Source organism: Serpula lacrymans (genome assembly GCF_000218685.1).
Source record: "Serpula lacrymans var. lacrymans S7.9 unplaced genomic scaffold SERLAscaffold_7, whole genome shotgun sequence".
Taxonomy (NCBI): Eukaryota; Fungi; Basidiomycota; class Agaricomycetes; order Boletales; family Serpulaceae; genus Serpula; species Serpula lacrymans.
This window is the reverse complement of record NW_006763296.1, coordinates 1,633,871-1,649,598: the sequence shown is the minus strand read 5'-3', so window position 1 is coordinate 1,649,598 and position 15,728 is coordinate 1,633,871. Positions and strand designations below refer to the sequence as shown.

General features: G+C 44.9%; 6 protein-coding genes across 6 annotated transcripts; 3 read left to right on the top strand and 3 right to left on the bottom strand.

The window, feature by feature from the left end:
- Window positions 1-1,821: 1,821 nt before the first annotated feature.
- SERLADRAFT_348962 (uncharacterized protein) lies at window positions 1,822-2,951 on the top strand (the record flags this gene model as incomplete). Its single annotated transcript, XM_007318689.1, has 5 exons — window positions 1,822-2,255; window positions 2,309-2,409; window positions 2,464-2,609; window positions 2,675-2,779; window positions 2,838-2,951. 5 exons carry the CDS (start codon window positions 1,822-1,824, stop codon window positions 2,949-2,951), a joined length of 900 nt encoding a protein of 299 aa, XP_007318751.1.
- On the bottom strand, window positions 2,943-4,514 carry SERLADRAFT_468466 (uncharacterized protein; the record flags this gene model as incomplete). Its single annotated transcript, XM_007318688.1, has 4 exons — window positions 2,943-3,409; window positions 3,464-3,867; window positions 3,931-4,044; window positions 4,104-4,514. The coding sequence occupies 4 exons, from the start codon at window positions 4,390-4,392 to the stop codon at window positions 3,218-3,220; spliced, it is 999 nt and encodes a 332-aa protein (XP_007318750.1).
- Window positions 4,515-4,690: 176 nt separating this feature from the next.
- Window positions 4,691-6,419, bottom strand: SERLADRAFT_468460 (uncharacterized protein; the record flags this gene model as incomplete). Its single annotated transcript, XM_007318687.1, has 10 exons — window positions 4,691-4,711; window positions 4,776-4,976; window positions 5,030-5,083; window positions 5,138-5,259; window positions 5,310-5,333; window positions 5,387-5,493; window positions 5,542-5,694; window positions 5,760-5,933; window positions 5,996-6,088; window positions 6,146-6,419. The coding sequence occupies 9 exons, from the start codon at window positions 6,293-6,295 to the stop codon at window positions 4,792-4,794; spliced, it is 1,062 nt and encodes a 353-aa protein (XP_007318749.1).
- Window positions 6,420-7,024: 605 nt separating this feature from the next.
- Window positions 7,025-7,405, top strand: SERLADRAFT_390439 (uncharacterized protein; the record flags this gene model as incomplete). Its single annotated transcript, XM_007318686.1, is given in 3 exon segments — window positions 7,025-7,221; window positions 7,275-7,357; window positions 7,374-7,405. Coding segments are annotated over 2 exon segments (165 nt in total), but the record flags the coding sequence as incomplete, so codon positions are not given.
- Window positions 7,406-7,908: 503 nt separating this feature from the next.
- SERLADRAFT_390430 (uncharacterized protein) lies at window positions 7,909-11,540 on the top strand (the record flags this gene model as incomplete). The annotated part of the gene is made up of 19 exons (XM_007318685.1): window positions 7,909-7,932; window positions 7,986-8,120; window positions 8,169-8,258; window positions 8,312-8,522; window positions 8,584-8,667; window positions 8,721-8,795; window positions 8,847-8,929; window positions 8,981-9,008; window positions 9,060-9,797; window positions 9,853-9,948; window positions 10,014-10,051; window positions 10,110-10,320; window positions 10,374-10,426; window positions 10,477-10,572; window positions 10,633-10,783; window positions 10,841-10,873; window positions 10,930-11,013; window positions 11,074-11,153; window positions 11,228-11,540. 11 exons carry the CDS (start codon window positions 9,759-9,761, stop codon window positions 11,376-11,378), a joined length of 1,032 nt encoding a protein of 343 aa, XP_007318747.1.
- Window positions 11,541-12,492: 952 nt separating this feature from the next.
- SERLADRAFT_468448 (uncharacterized protein) lies at window positions 12,493-15,449 on the bottom strand (the record flags this gene model as incomplete). The annotated part of the gene is made up of 12 exons (XM_007318684.1): window positions 12,493-13,056; window positions 13,107-13,261; window positions 13,312-13,494; window positions 13,558-13,696; window positions 13,752-14,124; window positions 14,178-14,336; window positions 14,395-14,542; window positions 14,607-14,699; window positions 14,782-14,825; window positions 14,891-15,021; window positions 15,095-15,165; window positions 15,230-15,449. 4 exons carry the CDS (start codon window positions 13,904-13,906, stop codon window positions 13,190-13,192), a joined length of 549 nt encoding a protein of 182 aa, XP_007318746.1.
- Window positions 15,450-15,728: the final 279 nt, after the last annotated feature.

Here is a 15,728-nt window from a genome sequence, read left to right as displayed (position 1 = left end):
GAGCTGATTAGCTTCAGTGACTGGTTAGAATTACAGACTGCCTAGGATAAGCAACACCCTCAGGCTCCTTTTGAGTTACAATACGCTGATATTTGTAGCCAAGTACTACGAGAACGAGAAAAGGTTAGCCTTGGTTAATCGAATTTTTAAGATGCTGATACTGATTTTTTAACAGTGAACAAAGCTAAGCACCCGCTAAAGGTAAAATGACAACCAGGTTCTTGAAATTCTGGCTGGCTACTACCTATCATGATCATGGATGAGTATGCACTTGCGTAAGAGACTCTTGGTTTTCATCTTAACCAAGCTACATATAGACCTGAAAACTTAGAGTGTCGAACACACGAACAAATACAATCTGGGCCTTCTGAGCTGAGACTAGGCAATGTAAGCAAAGGAAATCGCCTTGTATCTCACAATTATATTGATTGGAGGCTGAAGTCCCCGTTCCATAGGCTAATCACTCTTGCCTATCCATCACCTCCAGGGCACCCCTGGCGATTGCATATCCCGAATCCGCCTCGGAGAAGCTGCCAGAGTTCAAACAAGATATACTTATAATCTCATGGTATCAGGGAGATATATATGCCATATGCCCTATATGAATGGTTATTATCTTTCCGGATCAAAGGAAGTTCTGGAAGGACTCATAAAATTCCGAATACGGGTCATGAGAGCAATGTGGATGGAGGAACAGTGCCGGTGAGTGGTTTCTAAGCGCTACATCGCACGAGCTTGCTACCTTCAGTGACAAGCATCAAACATGATTCTGGATGATGCCAGGAAATGTTGAACGATTGCAGGAGCTCGTATGATTGCGTTGTGAGAAACACATGCATACTCTCACAGGTCTCACGATCTGACAAAGACCCGCGGTTTTACAATATCACAGTCTTCTTACTCAGCACATACGTGCATGTAGGTTTCCTATGGCTTATTGGATGACGATAACTAGGGCTATGGATAACGACATCCCAATTAATTTATCGTGTCGTTCCACTTTGCGAAGCACGAGTCAGCAGCGTCCTCGAGGCGGAGAACTTGGGCCGTACACCCTGTATTCTTAAGCACGCTGATGAATGTTCAACGCGTGTAATACACGGCTAAGCAACGATGCGGCTGCAACTTCGCATGAACTGGGAGACATGCGCTCACGAAAACATCATGTTGGCAAAAAGAGCTAGTTGCGGTGGAAATGCAACATAATCAAAAAGATTGGACATTCAGGGGATTGAACCCTGGACCTCACGCAAGCGAAGATGCAAAGCGTGCGCGCTACCACTGTGCCAAATGCCCATGTTGAATCAGTGATTTGAAAAATTTATCCCTTGGCTGCATATGGCAAGACCGTAAAAGGATATCCAGGCTCTCCATAAGGCGACCGTGTCACCATGGCTTCAGGCGAGAAGGAGACAGAGAAGGAGGTCACATCAAAGTAGAAGGCAGTACCATATTTCTCCTATGCGGCTGCGGAGCCAATGTTCTATCATATGACGCCCTCGTGTTCTGAAGGCAAAAGCGAAAAGCGTGGGTAGACAATTTGGAATCAGCCCACATCATGAATGCAGCTCAACGCGGAGGCCAACCAAAAGACCTTCCACAAATAGGTCGTTACGTAAGTGAGGTCCATTTGTAATCTTATCTCTTCCGGTTCCGGCAGGGTGGCAAAAAAAAAAGTGGTCTGATGTATTTCCCGATCGCATATAAAGCCAGGCATGCGGCAAAATGGTTTCGGTGGTTCCGTCCAATTTCTACCGTCGTCAACCTGGTTCCTTACCCCTCAAAGGTATCCAGTTAATCGTATATTCGAGTTGCGAAAAAATGGACATTATCCTCGACATTTCAAACGAGTATTTCCTTGACAGAGTTTGGGCCAATGTCCTCCCACGTCACGTCTCGCCCTACTCTAATTCATCATCTATACCCCTCGCAGTCGACCCCGTCTCTGCATGGCCACGTGACCATATAGGCAGACAATTGATATCTCTCGTTGTCCTCACTCTCATCGGCATTCACTGCCTATACTTCATTTTTGCTGGTCTCTCCTACCAGTTTATATTCAACCATGACATGATGCGGCATCCGCGTTTCTTGAAAAATCAAGTAAAACTCGAAATTCAAACCAGCCTGCGGTCGTTTCCTTGGATGATGCTTCTTACACTACCATGGTTTCAAGCTGAAGTAATGGGCTACTCCAAACTTTATAATAGTATAGACGACTATGGTGCAGCCTACTTTTGGTTATCTATCCCATGGTAAATATATTTTTATTCTTGGCCTGATCTTGATGGCTTATCGCAACTTGCAGTTTCTTGCTTTTCACAGATTACTCAGTATACTGGGTTCACCGAATTTTGCATCATCCCATGCTTTACAAAACGTTCCACAAACCACACCACAAGTGGATCAGTAAGTTTCGTCAGCAACCCTTCATTTATGGTGCTGATATGTTATCGACACCAGTTCCTACGCCATTTGCCTCTTACGCATTCCACCCAGTCGATGGATACCTCCAATCCGTTCCATATCATCTTTTCGTATTTATGTTCCCTCTCCACCGGAAACTATACCTCGCACTTTTCGTCTTCGTCAACTTTTGGAGCATACTGGTAAGGAGTTTCGTCATAGAGCGCCAAAGTAAACATTAAATGACATATGGCTTCTATCACGTCAGATTCATGATTCAGATATGATAACCGGCCATTTCCTCGAAAAGGTCATTAATGGACCTGCACATCACACTCTACACCACCTTTATTTCACCGTGAACTATGGCCAAGTATGTTTTCTACCGTCGTAATCTGATAATTCCGATTTATCTGATATCTTGATTACAGTATTTCACATGGGCTGATCGCGTTGGTGGCTCGTACCGTCAACCGGAGTCGCAACTAGATCCACTATTAGAAGTGGCAGACTCGCATGAGACGGAGGTAAAGAAGATGCAATGAGAATAGACGCGATATCCTCCGTATAAGTGGGGAAAACAGTGCCATGTTCGTTACGATTTATATATATTCGGAATCCTTACCATTGATACAGCTAATTTGTTACTATTATCATTGCATACCGATATATTGACCTTGTATATTCGAGAGTGAATACAACCTAACTTCATCTGGGAGAGGATGATCATCGATGAAAAATGGATACAATTACATTTCATTTGGGGTACACTTCATTTGTTTTTTAACCATGCAACTCTGCAGATGTCACCTTAATCAATCATACAAACCACTTTCCCAGCTGCGCTGTTAGCTTCCATGTAGGCATGCGCTTCACTCGCCTGCTCCAGCTTAAAGACCTTGTCGAGGCTGAGCGGCATCTCTCCCTTGGCTGCAGCGTCGACAATCCACTGTAATGGAGCCGTGGAAATATCGACAGTCGCAGATGAAAACATGGTAAGGTGCTACACGAGGCGCGGTCAGAATCTTGCTAGTTTTATCTAGCATCGCACACTCACTTTCTTTGGCGCAAGGCACGTCATGGCGTCAAACTCCTTACACACCCACTCCCCTGACACACATCCGATCATACTGATCACCCCTTCAGGACCTAAACTGGCACAAGAATCGACAACCGTCGGGCCTCCGACAAGCTCGACGCATTTGGTGGCGCCCTTGCCGCCAGTGAGCTTTTTGACTTTGTCTGCGATGGATCCAGAGTCGATAAGTGCATAGTCTGCACCGCTCGCACGCATGTTTGCGACTTTCTTCTCTGAACGAGTGGTGGAAATCACATGGGCACAGTTGAAGAGAGATGACTTGGCGAGTGCAGCGCAAGCGAGCCCAACACTGGTCGTTCCGCCCCTGAGCAGAAGAGTGTCTTCGGAATTGAGTTGCAGCGAATCTTGCAACGTTCCCCAGGCTATTTTTCATGTAAATCTCGATTATGATGTCGATCAAAGAGGGATAATCAGGATTAACCTACCTGTTAGGAAGGTTTCGGGGATGGCGGCAAATTTGTCCCATCCTATGCTTGGCGGGAGCATGATAGGGGGTGATACGGAAGCATGCGGTATCAAAGTGTACTCGGCATACCCGCCTAGAAAAGTGCCAGCTTAGCATATACTACTCGTCTAATAGGTGGCCATATTAGCTTACCATCAAACTGCCTACCCATACCGCCCATGATAGCGGCAACGGCGTCGCCCTCCTTCCAACTACCTCCACCTGCGTCTGCGACCTCTCCGACACACTCGATGCCGAGCACGCGAGGAAATTTGAGGCCAGGTGAATGGCCCTGACGGGTCAGTAGCTCAGAGCGGTTGAGGCCAAATGCCTTCACTCTGATAAGAACATGTCCCGCCTTTGGACTGGGTTTTGGATGACTGGTGGTGTATGTAAGACCCGAAGGAGGGATTGGAACACGGGGACAGACGACTGCACGCATGATGATTGTGGTTATCGACAGAACTCAATGTATTTTGTTTTCCCCCTGTTCGATGTAAGTCATCCTATATATATAAACCACACTTGAATTCCACCTGTGTATGACAAACTGCTGCACGTCATGGGAGATGCACTTTGTAATAGTTTAGGATTGATTTGTCAGATCCTTATACTGTACTTCCGTATGATATCAACTATGATACCCGCCAATTGCCCACCAAATTCTATTCGCGTGGTTACAGTTAAAAATATTCCTAAGTACTACAGCGGTGAGACACTAGAACAGTCATCTCATACAGAGGGTTCATAGAACAGCTACGCTAGCGAATCCAAATCAGAGTATGGCATCAACAACACAGACACGACGTGCTCAGCGCGTCCTACCTCAAAATGCCCTATTCTACTTCTTTGCTGGACGTTTCTTGACTTCCTCCTCCTTGCATGCATGCAGCATGAGTTTGTTGGGGTGGCCAGGCGTCATCCCACTATGACCTTTGGACCAGTCGTAAGACACGGCATATGCGAAAATGGTGCCATTGCGGTTGAATGTTGTCGCAGTTATAGGGCCGGGGCAGGCGTCGAACGCTAGAAATGATCTGTGAGAACAGGTAGATAGACCGGGTTATAATGTTTCTCACTTTTTAGCCGGGTGCGTGCGTCTTTGTCCCAGAAGTGGATGGTTCCGTCGGACCCTAATGATAAAAGCGTTACTACATCTATTTGACTAAATCGATAAACATACGAACCACAAGTAGAGAATGTTCCGTGTACAGGGTGGAAAGATATATCGTTCACCGCGTACACTAGAGATTGATCCTTGGAGTTGGGTGTTTGGTCTCGACGATGACATTTAAAAGAGAAATTGTTCCTAGTCAGACATTAGTGACGATAATGGCTGACGACGAAGGAAAAACGTACGACGAATCTTTTTCTTCAACGTACCTGAGAGAAGTCGTCACATATTGACTACGAGAAGCATACACTTTAGAACTTACTGAATGGCGACGCGACCCTCTATACTACCAATTGCGAATCCGCTATTTTGCGACGTGGTGAAGCAAGATACCACACGAGTTTGCCACTTAAGTGGAGAGATCATTGTCTATAATGGATATAAGTAAAGCGAACCTGAAGTATTGCGTGAACTGACTTTATAGGGTGTGTTGGGGTTAGTCAAATTGAATATTTGAAGATGACGTTCGGCAGTGCCAACAACCATCAAGGGATACTGTACGTCCATACTGTAGCAGCGTTCTGGGAGTTGTACTGTAGCCACGGGGTTTGGCGTTCGTAAGTCCCAATACTGTATTTGTCAATAGTTTGTTGAGTCAGACCAGTAAATACTATGATAAGCGCATCCAAACCCGCCTTTATGGTTTTATCCCAGCTTCCAGTTGCAAGGATTCCACCTTGAGGTGTTTCTATCCACTTGACGACTCTTACAGGCGCATCATGTTGGGCGACTTGCTGAGACTGGCCGTTGGTGATGTCGAACATGCGAGCAGCATTGTCTGCGCCGCCTGAGAGCACTTTATTTCCTTCCTGTGGTGTCCACACGTTAAAGTGATTCATAAAGCTATGTTTTACTGTCACTTATGACGAACCTTATTCCAACATACACTTAGTACTGGCCCTTGGTGCCCGTACATAGCTTTCCCCTGTGTCTGCCCATTGGCCCCAACTTCATATAAACGAACCTGCACAAACGTGATGGTTCTCAGCACTTTTTCACAACAAATACAATTTGAACTAACATTGTTATCCCAGCTTCCTACAGCTAGGTAATCTGCTGCTGAAGAGAAAGCAAGCGACGAAATAGAGTCAGACGGCGGCTCCGGTACTTCAATATCCTTGTCTAGAGCTGCAGTGGTTGTGGTAGATGCTCCGGTTTGAAAAAACGACATGACGGCGCGTAATGGCTTTTGAAATGTAAAAAGAGGGTGCAGTACTTGCGCACGGCAAGTCAGATGCTTGAGCTTCCTTGCGGGTCCGAGTCTGAGTGTGGATTGAATGTAACTGTTGGAGAGCGGTGGTGGCGTGGGTACCTTGTACTGCTTTAACGTCCATTCTTGAGTTATCACATTGAGTCATCATGAGAAAACGTGTTCTTCGATGGCGGGTTGGCGTAATGGTAACGCGCTAGTTTCCGGTTGTGGGATCGCTAGAGATTCTGAGTTCGAGTCTCAGGCTCGTCGCTTTTTTTGCTGGATATCCTCTTGACTTCCACAGGTGATTATCGATTATCTTCGACGATCGCCGGTCCATTGTTCACTACGCTCGCTCTTGCACTAAGCCATACTTGTCGTCCGTTTCTTGTTCATTCTGTTGTTGGTGATAACTTTTTCTTTTTCTTTTGCTCTCTGAATCGCTTGAGCTTGAGTACCTATTGTCACGGCTTGTCCATTCTTGTCCATTCTCGCATATTCGGAAATATGGAAGAATAAACGACATCATTGATCTGCATCTGCCAGCATAACACCTCGGCCCAGTCGCATCGATTCACTCACCGGGCGGAACTTAGTGTCATAATGCTCTTTTTGCGCGCGTAGAACGGGCTGGTTCTGGCCCGCTGAAAATTTCTCGGACCTTCATGAAGGTGGGCACCATAAGTAGGGACCGCCGTCATGGCCGTTGGAGCCAACCCATATTGATTCTCATCTCTGAAGTCTCCCTCGTAGTGTCTCTTCGTACCATTTTGCTACCTTTATCTGACGTCTTTGTTGGCCTCGCTCGCTCGATCCACATTTCATGACATCCGCACCAGATCAGTCAAGTTTTGTGTATGGTTCTGCCTCTAGTACTACAAGCGTGAGGGATGCAATTGCAGCTTGTCAGTTATATCTTTTTCTTCTGTCGTGATCTTATTTATCATAGGAATTACAGGGCGACGTTCGCAGTATTTTGCGACATCGAATATACCTTCCACCTCAGATCTAAGCGATGATCATGTCGATGAAGAGGCTCATATCATACCAGAATATGACGACGCTGACGACGATTGTCCTACGCCTCATGTACGAGAAGACACACGAAGTCCCTTCGGTTGGCCTGCGCCTGATTGCGCTCCCGAAACCCTACATCAAAATGACCATCGCCGTCCGCTCGGTCGTATGAGTACTCAACGATCTGCAACTTTCGGTACAAGGGCAAGCGAAGCTACACCATTGCTTCAAAAAAAGATTTCTTTCGCATCGTCTGTAATGCCTTCAGTCTACGAGGAGGAGATAGGTTGTCGTGCCAGCTCGTCCGCTGTACTATGTCCAAATGGTGAATTCGAGCCATCTTTACACCGGCGTTCCTCTGTCACTTCCAACAAAAACGTACCGTATGATTATGGCGGTAAAAGCACTTATGGTCAAACCGTGAGTGCGCATATACGTGACATTAGCGAGTATGAATTAATTATCCGCAAATAGTTGTTCAATGCCATTGCCATCCTACTCGGAGTTGGTATGTTATCTGAGCCACTGGCGTTTGCCTACGCTGGTTGGATAGGTGGTACCATGCTGATCGTGTTCTATGCATTCATCACTTGCTACACGTAGGTATCATAATTCACTGTATTAAAGGATACTCTGATCTAAGCTTTTCTAGTGCTAAACTTCTGGCTCACATCATCATTGCAGATCCTCGCTTGCGGTCATATGCAGATATAGGGCGGAAAGCATTTGGACCCCGTTCTACGCTTCTGACTAGCGTGATTTTCTGTCTTGAATTGTTTGCTGTCAGGTATGTTATTTGTTCATATATCATGTGCACTGCTGACAAGTGAGTTAGTGTCGTGCTAGTCACACTATCGGCTGATTCACTATATTCCATCTGGCCGCAACACTCTGTAAACACGTACAAGATAATGTCTCTTGTCATGTAGGAGTCCTCTTTTATATGTATGTTGTATATTCTGATCAGCTCTCTTCTAGCATCATACCCACCTTGTTTTTCCCGCTATCATTCCTATCCTATACATCCATGTTGGGCTTGGTGTCTACTCTGCTGATCATTATTGTCATTTTTGTCGATGGATTCACAAAGCCGGATAGTCCAGGCAGTTTATGGAGCCCTGCGCAAACGTCTTTTGGTCCAGGAAACTGGAGTCAGGTCGGAGTAGCTTTTGGGCTGTTGATGGCTGGTGTAAGTGCTTTTGCGTTTCCCATCATTGAATTCTTTTGAATAACCAACTGGCATTTTCTAGTTCTCTGGGCATGCAGTAATACCCTCCTTGGCTCGTGACATGACTGATCCCTCGCAATTCGACCATATGATTAACTGGGCATTTGTGAGTGGTGTCCTACCATCTTCTAACGAAGATAGTAAGACTCATTCTCTTAGGTTATCGCCACTTTTTTATACACTGTCATTGGTTACGCTGGTTACCTGATGTTCGGTGTATTCGTCCACGATGAGGTAAGGAGCGCAGTTGATCAAGTTCTTGTCCTTGTATTAAGTAATACGCAGATTAGCAAAGACCTTCTAGCGACACATGGATATAATCCTTTGTTGAACGAGTTTGCCATGTGGATGCTTGTTATCGCCCCGTTGTGAGTAGATGTATCAATGTGTATCTATCACGAGCTTAATTTTGGCTTTAGGTCTAAGTTTGCACTTTCGACCAGACCAGTAAGCTACAATATAGCTATTTTCAGTCTTTTGGTACTCATCATAATTTAGCTCAACATGACGATTGAAGTTTGGCTTGGTTTAGATACAACACCTACCATTTCAACTAAAGAACACCCCAGCCAGCATATCAGTGTCGCACATACAGAGCTTTCTGCAAGTCGACACTTTCTGAACCGTGTTTTGACGGTTGTGGCGCGTATCATCTGCGCATCTTTATCGGTACTCGTGTCGATCATGATCCCGGAATTCAGTTCGAGCATGGCCTTCCTCGGCTCGTTCTCTGCGTTCATGCTATGTGTAATAGGACCATTTGCTGCCAAGGTTGCTCTGGCTGGTCGGTGTACCCTTTTTGATGCGGCGATGTTGACGATCGCAATCATTATGGCGATATGGGGAACTGTAGCAGCTTTCTGGACTGCATGAGCGAGGGACTGCGGAACACTGTCGATCTCTGCCCTGCGTTTTGTTTCTCTCAAGAGGGATCAGAAGATCTACTGTCTAGATATAGGATGATGTACACGTACTCCACTGCAGCCTATCTGCTTATTTTCTTACTCATTTTGCATGCCAAACCTGGTACCGTTTGGTCACTTAAAAGCACCGAAGGAGGACCCGCACAGTTAAATTGGCCTCGACTTACAGATTGTGTGCCCTACTACAAACAATATATCCCTCAAGCCAAACTCCTCCGTATATATATATACCCCACATGGCTGCAGAGACCTAACATATTAGCACGACCCCACCATGTCCATCCCCAAATCCACCCGTGAATACCGCAGCCAGGTCTCTATCTGCAATCATCTAATTCGAGCCCCTCATTAACCAGCCTCTTATTTAGGGCGACGAATATAAGAATTTGAAGCTGCAGGATTCTCCCCTTACTCAGCCCAAAGCTACAGAAGTTTTGCTCAAGGTTCATGCCGTCTCGTTGCAGGTATGTGCCGCCGCCTAGACATCATAAATGCTCACGCTAATGGCTCAACATACTTGCTATCACAGTACCGTGACCTTACGGTTTCCAAGGGTCGCTATCCCAAGTAAGCCTCTCACTCTTTTGCAGACTTACAGTTGTGGTTTACCACAATTTGCAAATAGCCAAAAGAAAAATGACATTCCTTGCTCCGACATGGCCGGTGAGATCATCGCAGTAGGCCAGGACGTCAAGAACTACAAAGTCGGTGATCGTGTATGCCCAAACTTTGCCCTCGACCACATCCACGGAGACCCCACAAAAGAGAGTCAAGCGACAGGTCTCGGAGGCCCTATTGATGGTGTCTTGAGAGAGTACATCAATGTACCTGTTCACGTAGGTCATATCATTTCCCCTACTTCGTCCCATTCTAACTCATCGGTCACTAGTCGCTCGTACGTGTGCCGGAGCACCTATCATATGAAGAAGCTTCGACTTTGCCGTGTGTTCCATTTCAATACCCATCCTATTTCCTGCTTATAATCACTCTAGATGTGCCGCGTTGACAGCATACAACGCCCTTATGGGCCCAGTTCCCGTCAAAGGGGGTGATTATGTTCTCGTACTCGGCACTGGGGGTGTCTCAATGTAAGGCTTATTCTCATCTTGTCATTTTTTATCACCAACCTACTGGACTCTTTCTCTTAGCTTTGGTCTCCAGCTAGCGATTGCTTCAGGAGCTATTGTCATTGCCACCTCTTCATCCGATGAGAAGCTCAAGATAGCTAGCAAACTCGGTGCCAAACATGTCATCAATTACAACAAAACTCCGAACTGGGATGAGGAGATCCTCAAAATTGTATGTTGCGCTCCATTCTCACATACATCTTGAGGAGTATACTAACGAATATTCAAGACTGACGGTAGAGGTGTGGACCACGTTATCGAGGTACTCAATTTGTTTGTGGCTCTTCGAGACTAGATATTCATCCAACTTCGAATTAGGTTGGCGGTTCTGGGACAATTGGGAAATGCGCCAAAGCGGCAAAATATGCTGGATGCATCAGTATAATTGGAGTCGTCGCAGATGTCTGATTCTTTCACACTCATCATTTCGTGAGACGGACGCTGACACAATTCGTGTTCCAGGGCAGTGAAGGTATCAACATTCGAAGTGCGATTGGCAAAGCTCTCATCTATCGCGGAATCCAGATCGGGTCGGTCAAGCAGTAAGTTTGATTTAGATCACCACCTCTTTCAAAGTGCTAGGTGTAACTTCCACCTTTACCTCCCTACTGTATAGATTTGAAGATATGAACCGCCTCATCACGGCTCATCAGATCCATCCTGTCGTCGACAAGGTGTTCTCGTTCGAGAAAGCTATTGATGCTTATGCCTATCTCGAGTCGCAGAAGCATGTAGGAAAAGTCGTCATCAGGGTGTCGCAGAATTGAGTCGGATGGGTCGGAGGAGAAAGGAGTGTTTTCTATACGAATATTGAATCAATATTATATTGCAAACATGCTAGTTTATATACTAAAGATTGTATGTGAGAACATGATCTGCATAGTTTCTGACCACCTAGCATCAACGAAATCTGATTTTTATGATATGAGATTATATTAGCATTATAAGGGCAAGAATAACAATAATACCTGTATTATTATGACCGAATTTACAATGCCAACCAAGGCCTTACAATGAACATTTTCGTTGCCAATACGGCCAATGATGATGTATATATGAAATTTAGTAACAAAAAGTACATAGATATACAGATACGCCAGGAATTTTTTGCACTAATGTAGGACAAGCAAATGTTGGGATACATTGGCAAACACATATCATGATGTCTACAATATTTTCTTCTTGGCATCAACGCAAAAACTCGAAATGTTTGTATAAAGTAGCACATGTTTATCACTTATTTTGTCGCATTGCTCATTTGAAAAAATGATGCTCGCATCTTACAAGGCCTGCCGAAAGTAAGAGATTAATCACAGGTATTGATGAACTTGCAGCCAAAATATGTAACCTTCCAGTGATATATCTGGAACAGATTGGTTGGGAAATGTGAAATATTTGACATTAAATTACAACATGTACGCTAGATTTGACACGTTGACCATGAAGTGAAAAATGATGCCTTTTTGTAAAGTAGTAGATTTTTCTCATTTACTTTTTGCGTTGCCTGATTGTGGAAATGATGCCGATATTTCAGAGAGCCTGATAAAAATGGAGGTAAATCTTGCAGGTCGATAAACTTTCAGCAATATGTACAGCTTTTACAATGCCATGTATGAAACAAAATGGATGCTGATATCTCGAAAAGCCTGCTACACACTAAAGAGTAAGTCACGTCTGAGAAACTTCTGGCATAAATACACCAATTTACAATGGTATATCTGGAACAGGAAATATAGGAAAGACAGAAGATCTGTCAATAGTTTACAGTCTGCGTATCAGAAGCTATGGATAAGCAAACAAAGACCCGATATGTTGCGAGATGATATGTCTTTATGCTCCTCACAGAATAAGCTACTTTCAGCTTAAACGTCTTACTAGATTTATTTCAACCTACTGTTTATTTGTAAAATGGCAGATGCATGGGGAAGACACAAGGAAAAATCGTAGACATTACATACATTCGCAGAAGTAGAAACATGTTGTTTTAGAAGCAGTATGAAAAGCATACAGCAAAAGCACGATAATGTTCTTCGCAACTACTAGCTTGTATCGTGCATATTCAACAACACGAGGAATATCAGGGATAATTACATTGGCTTGTAAGATAGTGAAACACCCGATCATTAGTGATAAAGCGACGAAATGATTATTTGTGTGGCCCATGCAAACACATAATGTTGAGGCTTTGCAAGACTTCTGTCGAGGCACAAAAATGTGGTACAGTTACGGACGATCACGACTCCCAGAGAAAGAGGTGACAATATTATACCTTGCTTATTTAGAACAATGTGCATCTAGTAAATAAAATGATACAGTAGTTAAGAGACTCCTTGGTTCCCAGCTCGACATTCTCGAGCGGCACGTTGAGCAGCTAGTCGAGCGACTGACGTGCCTTCAACAGCTTGTGGACTATACATGGCAGCTTGTGAAGGACCGAAGACTTTCCTGTAACAGACTTCAAGCCCCGAGAAGTAAATGCTGTTAGAATTCAGTACCTATTCCACCACAGCAAGAGATTCTCGACTTCTGCGACGGCTGTAGGACCAGGTGGACTCTCGAAGAAGTCGACGATATTGTTTTAAAATAAAATATAATCAAAATCACCGTCGTCTGATCGCCATGATCCCACATTCGAGAGGGCAAACCGTAACTACAAGCTGAGGGTTAGAAAATATATACAAAGGAAAAGCCAAAGCTCACCTGGACAGCTATGTACGCGATAGAACGAGGCATTACAGAATGCATTCCGAGTAGCGACGCTACATGTCCTCTTGTGCGAATTTGGTTTAAACGTTTTGTTCGTTTGTGAAGAGGAGGAGGATCACGCTCTTCATCCTTGACATCACGTGCCGACGTTGGTGAAGTAAAGACAAATTTGTACGCCTAGAATATGCATCGAAGATGATCTGGGAAAAGGACCCAATACAAATAGGAGAACATACCAACCTTCAAAAGTAACGTGCCTTGTAGAAATCCTTTCTCTAGGTCTTCAGGATCATTGGTGTATTTTGAATAAAGGAACCTAGGCCAGCTCATGGCCGTGACGAGAAACTTGGGGTGTCGATCTCGGATCTGTTCTTTGACGCTGTTTTACAGGCAGTCAGCTTGATACAGTATAGTGAAAACTAATTATGGCTCACCTGTTGTCATTCCAGTCATACTCACAGGGACATAGTAGGTATCCGGTGAGATTATGAGCAAAACCCCGTCCATTTTTGTCAACTGTATCAAGAGGGGAATGCGATGATGTTGTTGGGAATAGCTCTGATAGCCACAAAACCACAGCTGGTTTCATTTTTCTCGCATCATCCCCACGAGCACCATCTGCCCCCTTCGTAAGCTTGATATAGTAAACTTGAATATCAGGAACAACGCTAACAAAAAAATATAAGACTCGCCTGTTTATATACAGAAGTCAGCTCCCTATTGTTCATGGGCATCTCACTCAATTTTTTCTTGAGAGAAGGAACATAAAACATAAGTTCCTTGAACCCATTGTAAAGGCGAGTCTCACTATGATAAGTCCGTCAGTAAAATTTATATGGCAAATGTGGGAAAGAACACACTCCTCCGTGTAATTCTGAGAATCTCCGAAGTTACTACTGTCTTCACCGTCGTCACCGTCATCCCTGCGATCATAGGCAGCAACTACGTCGCACACAGCATCAAATTAGGTAACTAAACGTCGAATGCCGCGGCCTTGACTAGCCCAGGAAGCTGTGTCCCTATACAGATCATGTAAGAAATGGGAACTATCTAAAAAGTTGATCGATCAGAGCTCACACTGTTCGTTTTTGTATTCCGTGCTTGAATGCTTCAACTTGTTGTTCAAGAGCATCTATCCTACGTTTCGTCCCTGCGCGCACGACAGTAGAATCGGCATTGTCTGTGGATTGATGAGGGGAAGAGTCAGAAGATCCGTTCATAGGCACTACGAGTGAATCAAGAATACTGTTAATCAGGTGTTGGGATGTTTGGGAGAGAAAAGAAATTACCTTTGCGACTTGCGTTTTTGTATGGCAGTCGTACCATACAGGAAGTCCAGCTTCGGTTTCAGCGCATCCGACATATGGAGCATCACCTAATGTCTTCCCAGATTGAGGTGAAACCCGTTGGGCACGTTGATGGTCAACCGGTGTGGTCACCCAGCAGGGTTGGGGGCCAACTCACTGAAGGGGTGTTTGCCGTACGTTTCGACTTCGACCGATGACGGTCTAGAACAGGTTACAGGTCGAGGTTAAACCTCTAGGCATGTTGATGGTCAACTGAAGGTACATACATGGGCTCGCCGCACGTTTCGACTTTTGCCGACGGCTTGGAGCAGGTTGCAGGACAGCCTTCGATCACATTACGTTGCACTGGCAATATTAACGTCTTGCAGGTTGATGTTCAACCAGTGTTCAACCTTGGCTTGTAGTCATCGCCAAGTATTGTGTAAGTCGCCGATCCATCGAACCAATTGGAAAACCTTTATTTCACTCACTGGCACCTTGTCCTAGTCTCGTAAACCGTCCGTTACACTCTGATAGGACTCGAATATGCGTCATGCAAATGCTACAGCGGAGAATTAAGCTGTGAGCAGTTGCTGCTTGTGTCCTACAGGTTAGCAGAAGAATACCTTATTCGGAGACCAAGTCACGGTAAAGTGGCACAGTCTGCCAGTGGGGGTGGTATATCGTTGACAGTTTAATTGGAGTCACCGACTGACAGGCTTCCATATTAGACTGTATTCGCTGTGTGTTGTCTTCGACAATCATTTGTGCGCCATCTGTCCATCGTTGCGCCAGGCCATATTGTGTATTCCCTGATCCACATTTGTTGTCAATGTCAATCTTTTCTCTGGTTCTCGCTGGCGCCTGAGCTACATATGGGTTTTTGCTTCCCATTCTTTTGCATATGTGGAAATATGGAAGAACTGACAATATCGTTGATCTGACAGTATAACACCTCTCCATCATCAATCCATCACCGGGCATAACTTCTCTGCCATATCCTTCATTCTTCGCGTAGAATGTTAACGGACTGGTTCTGTCCCGCTGAGATTCCTCGGACCCTCACGAAGACACCATAAATACATACGTGTTACCGCCATCCTGGTTGGAACCGACCCACATACA